The sequence below is a fragment of the Phalacrocorax aristotelis genome, chromosome 2 (assembly GCF_949628215.1).
Source record: "Phalacrocorax aristotelis chromosome 2, bGulAri2.1, whole genome shotgun sequence".
Lineage (NCBI taxonomy): Eukaryota > Metazoa > Chordata > Aves > Suliformes > Phalacrocoracidae > Phalacrocorax > Phalacrocorax aristotelis.
The window spans coordinates 86,541,963-86,547,300 of record NC_134277.1 but is presented as its reverse complement, the minus strand read 5'-3'; the positions used below and the strand labels follow the sequence as shown (position 1 = coordinate 86,547,300).

At 47.5% G+C, this 5,338-nt stretch overlaps 1 protein-coding gene across 3 annotated transcripts in view; it reads left to right on the top strand.

Moving 5' to 3' along the window:
- Positions 1-1,173: 1,173 nt before the first annotated feature.
- OTULINL (OTU deubiquitinase with linear linkage specificity like) overlaps positions 1,174-5,338 on the top strand; it is a 25,833-nt gene continuing 21,668 nt past the window's right edge. Inside the window, exon 1 of one of the 3 annotated variants that reach the window (XM_075084258.1) lies at positions 1,174-1,364. In XM_075084258.1, the coding sequence (XP_074940359.1) occupies positions 1,268-1,364 (97 nt within the window). In that variant the 5' untranslated portion in view covers positions 1,174-1,267. Of the gene's footprint in view, positions 1,365-4,579; positions 4,701-5,338 lie in introns of those variants that run through there. The other 2 variants (XM_075084260.1, XM_075084259.1) reach the window with 2 other exon arrangements.

Here is a 5,338-nt window from a genome sequence, read left to right as displayed (position 1 = left end):
CACTGGCATGGAGCATGAGTAGTGTGAAAGCGTTCAAAGGCAGCAAGTGAAGACTTAAAGACAGAAAATTCTTCATTGTTCCTCTCCTCCTTCCACGGTAAATGGTGAAATAAGTAGTGTTTGCAGGCTTGCAGTCATGGGTCCCAAGCCTTGAACTGGAGCAGGGAAGGCAGATTTCTCCCTCAGCTCCTGAGGTGCCGAAAAACAACATTTAGGATATCCCTGGACCCCACTTTTCCAAATCTCCTTTATTGTTTTAAGCAAATGCTCCTGATCCAAGGATGGACGAACAGTGTTTTAAAACTAATTTAACAAAAATAGTGTAATAAAAGATGTAGAAAGGGAAATCAACATTCCAGGGAAAATGTGAGTCAGTAACCATTTGAGTTCCACTAATTTTTTTTTAAAAAATCCATCTGTAACATGGAGCAACAGTCAAGAGAAGAGGAATCTGGCAGGGCAAATGGTTGCTTCCGCCTCTGAAATAAGAACTTGTGGGTATTTTCAAAGTGGGAGACTGAATTTAGTGAACCTGTAAGCTGCAGCATTGCCCTGTATCCTCCTACAGGGTAATTAAGAAGCGATTAGTAGCCTTAGACTGTAGAGAAACCACTAGTCTCATTTAACTTAAACTGATGAGTGAGGAGGGGAAAGGAAAGACTCCCTCGAAGGGCCCTTTGCTTACTCTTACTAAAAGTCCTGTATCTATGAAATAATTTAATTGTATCTGTGCAAGTTTGCTTTTGCGTAGCACTGCCCATATCTTAATAGAGAAGGGATGCTTGTGCGGACCACCTGTTTCCTCTTCACGGTCACAGTGTTTCTACAGAAAGCACAGTGATTGCATGATAAGTACTGTTAAATGCTTAGCAATCAAACATGATACTGGAGTTGAAAAGAAGAGGCTGTGACGCTCTGAGCACTACCACTAAGACAGAGACCACGTATGGGTGGCACATCACAGTTTGAAAATCACCTTGCAACCTCCAGCCCTCAAACAACTTGGAAGATGTGGAGGGAGGCAGCAATGTGACCTTTATAAATAGCTGAGTTACGCTCAATTTTTTTTTCTTGTGGCTTGGATATGGAGAAGCGTACACAGCCTGTGTGACTCTGAAAACTGTAACGGAAATGAAACAGGAAGCCAGATCCTCTCACAGTTTGTTGCTCTGTGAAGACGAGCTGAGTCTGTAGAGACTCATTGTCTACCCCTGGCAAAAGAAGTCAGGGGAGAGGAATTCAGCTGGGGGCATACTCTGGAGAGGAGATGCAAAGCCGGCATGACAGAAAGGCAAGTAAGAACAGAGACCAGTTCACTGGGAAAGAAAAACAGAGCAGAATTAACCACTCAAAGAGAAGTGTTGGTAAGTTCATAGAGCTGTGCTCTAAATTTTGGCGTCTCACCAAACTGGTGATCCGCTAAAGGAAGCTCCTGTGCTGCAGATCATAGCTGCATGGGCACTACTTTTATCTATGTGTTGAACTATACCTGGCCTTAGTAGTATTAATAAATTATGCTAAATAGGGAAATGGTTCCTGACTGTTAATAATGGACTTGAAAACCTGAAGGGTGAAGCTCTCACCCGTTCTGCACCTAGGTTTTCTACTTTTACTGGGTTGGATGCTGTTGCCTTTGTCTCAGCAGACAGTTTTTGCTCTCCTTTTGAATGGTTTATGTTCTTTGGGCTGTCGTTACAATCCTGCTGCTCACCTGCAGATGGGAGCATGAACATGGCACTTGCCTCTGCTGCTGGTTTGCAGGTTTAAACAGGGATGGTTAAAATGTCTTCACGCTTGCTTAGCGTGGCTTTCGGTACAAGCTTTTGCTGTAATTGCTGTGCAGTCTCATGTGGGTATGAGTGGAGGGGGGTAGTCACACTCAACCCTGCTGCTTGGAGATGCCATGACCTCCAGAAAAACCTGGAGGTTCGTGTTCTGGTCAAGTTCATAATGGTCCCCTGAAGGGAGGAAATATAAATACCCACAAACAGTAGGGGCTTGACATCAGCACATGGCCTTGTCCAAGCATCATAAATATGTGGGAAAATGCTATGACCAAAAAGTCTGGAGGAAGAGAATCAAACTTAAGCTGCTTCCAGTCGGAGCTCCCTGGAGCTCTCCCCTTGTCCCTAGGGAGCTTGCTGCCTGCTCGGGTGAAGTAGGGGAAGCATTACTTCTGCAGAAACGTGTTGAGTGCATACCCTCAGTAAGGCCTTCCCTAGCTCCCAGTATTGTTTTCCAAGATATTTTGGGGAAGTTCACACTTTCTGAAGCTTCCTGAACCCCTGCACCAAGCAGCACACGTTTCCCCTTCTGCACAGTCCTTAACAGAAACTGCCTTGCAGTTAGCTGCTATCCCCTTTTTGCAGTTGATCCTGGACCAGACCTAGACCTTGCTTTCCTTAGGATTATCCTAACTCTTGTTCAGCTAACAGGAATGGCACAAGCTCAGCCCGACCAGTCCAACAGAGAGTGCAGGAGGCCTCTGTGTTACTTCTGCTCAGTCTCAGCAGACCTCTCTGCATCCCAGCTTGAGGAGGGGCTTGCAGAGGAGGTAGAGGCCATCCAGTGTCAGTGACTTGCAAGGAAGAGAGTCAATATTCTCCTGCTGAAGCCCACAGATGGGAAAGGGTAGTAGTGAGCTGTCTGTAAGTGACTCAAGGAAGAGGTCCAGAAAGAGCTCAAGGAGGAAGAAAAGGCATATGGACAGTGTTTGTTAACCTCAAGAGGTTTCACGTAAGTGATTGCCAGGTGACTGATTACCCCAGAGCTCATTCCCAGCAAGAGCACACGTAGAGGGGCATAGGCCATTCTCTAGGTTGCGCTGAAGTGCTGAATAGATGCCCCAAGATGAGAGCAGAGAGCTGGCAAGTGGGAAGGACTCACTGATACGGTGGTTGATCTGCAGTGTTTGTACTATGCGTGCTTCATCTCTCTTCCCTTAATGAGTCAGCAACCAGATAAACATTAACTTTCAGGCCTGTCTGCACAAGGTAATCACCTATTAAATCCTAAGATTTTAACACAGGTTAGAGAGGGCCGAAGGAGGTGAATTTGGACTTGGCTGGAACACTAAACCATCAGGCGGCACTGACGCTGGCCTGGCCAAGGCAAGAAGGAAGCTGGAAAGAGAAGCTGAAGCATGTGATAGCTGCAGGCAAGACGTAGCTCAGACAAATCCCAGGTAACTTAGAGCCTTCGCAGATGGTTGCTGTGTCAGCTCTATCCTAACAGCATCTCTCTCAGCTGCCCCTCCTGAGAGGCAGCGATGCTGAACCACAAACGGCACGTCCAAACGGAACGCACCAGCCAGCTGATGCTGCGGAGGGGCACAGAGCTGGCACTTAGAAATACTTTTTTTTTTTCCAGAATGGATTTTTCTATGGAGCAGCACACAGTGCTGCACAACCGAGACATTTAGGTCTCTTCAGTCAACTTCAGCTATTCTTCGCTGGTTTTAAGCCTAGATTTTCTTTTACTTGGGTAAGTGTGTTTGTGACTTTCTATGAGTGCATGTAAGTGAGCACTGGACATACCAATATTTAACAGGTTTTGTCTGTTTCATTCCTTGCTGAGGTTAACTGACATAGATGGAGACACAATCTGATATTCATGCCAGACAGTACAAACCTCTTCACTGTTTCATGAGAAGTATTGATTTTTTTATCACCAACCATTTTAACATCTTACAACATTTTAGGTGAAAAATTAAAAAAATAAGCCCTGTGAGTCTGTCCTAGCTCTGTGCTGGAGCAAACTGCTTATAACTCTGTAAAAGATTTAAGTCTGCATCACTTGTTCAGACCATTACAATTCCCTTCTGTTTTTCCTGCAAAGTCCCTAGGGAGATGGAAGAAAATTGTTCTTTAATGTGTAACCAGAAAAGAAACCAGTCTATGCAAAGTCTCTACATACAGCTGGGACAAATTACACGTAAAAGACTGCTGAAAGGGAAGGTACCTGGCCAAGGTGAATTTGTTTCAGGATGAATGCACTTCATCTTGTCTGTGAGTGAGCTAGTGAGGAAAAGAACTTTTAAGGATTGGAGCGGGGGCGGGGGGGGGGGGGAGGACAGGACCCCAACAACCCTGGAGTCATTAAGTTGTGCTACATTTCATGGCTAGATTTCAGACGGATGCTGGTGACATCGGTCTCCATTAAGGGAACTACTGCTATAAAATGTAAAATAACGTAGCGTGGCACCAAAGCACAAGCTGTATCTCACTGATGGAGCAGCTGCAGGGACTGCTGGGGAAATGGAGGGCTCCCCTCCTTTCTCAAGCTGAGGCCAGGCCGAGAGCTGGGTGACAAGGGTTGGCCTCCCTTCCTCGAAACGGGGTCCGCTGCCTGCGTTACCCCTCGGTTTCCCCAAGCGGCTGGGGGGGGGGTGTCTCCGGCCCTCTCGTCCACCCAGCAAAACCACGGCAACCCCTGCCCGGTGCGGGAGGGGAGGCCCTGCACCCCTGGCGGCCACTGGGCGCAGCGGGGCCCGCGGGGAGGGAGCGGCCCCACACGATCCCCGCCCCGGGCGGTGTCAGCGTCACGCGTGGAGCCGTGCTCGCGCCGCCGGTCTCCGCCCGCGCCTCCCGCGATCTGCGATCTGTGATCGTGGGGAGGCGCGGGCGGAGATCGGCGGAGCGGGCGAGCCAGGGCGAGGGGGCTGCGGGGGGATCCCGCAACCCGTGCCGTTTTCGCAGCAGGTGTGCATTTGTGGCTTTGCTGTTTGTTTTTTGTTTTGGTTTGTTTTCCTGTTTGGGTTGTTACTGTGTGCAATCTGAATTTAAACGTTGCAGAGTGGCTTCTGTTCCCATCGGAAAGGTGAAGGTTTGGGAAAAAGGGGCTTAGAAATAGGCATGTGATTTGGGAAGACTTGGGAAGATGGACGTGCACCCTTTCTGATCTGCTTGCCAGTTGCAGCTCTTGGTGTCGTGCATCTCTCATGTTGCTGTGAAGTTATCTTTTAGACTGAAGCAATCACGCCCTGCCAGCTTGCTTTTCTGCTGTACATTTTAAGACACGGTTCTGCTTTGATATTTACTGGTCCAGCTGGCATTTTGCGCTGCATTCCATACTGTCCAACTGGTTTGCTTTTTGGAGGAGCTGTACAAATTGTATTCAGCTTATACTTTCATTTTCTGCAGTGGAGAAAGAACCAGATTTCTGTGGTATTTACTAAGTGAGTTTTAAGCTGATGTGGTGCTAACGAGTGCTCTATTGCTAATATATGCAAGCACAGTTACTCCCATTTCTGTCCTTTGGCCCTCTCCAGTTTCTGCAAGTGATGAAACAAAGAGGTAAAATGTGCGAAGCAGGAAGAAATGGTTTTAAGGCTCAGCCA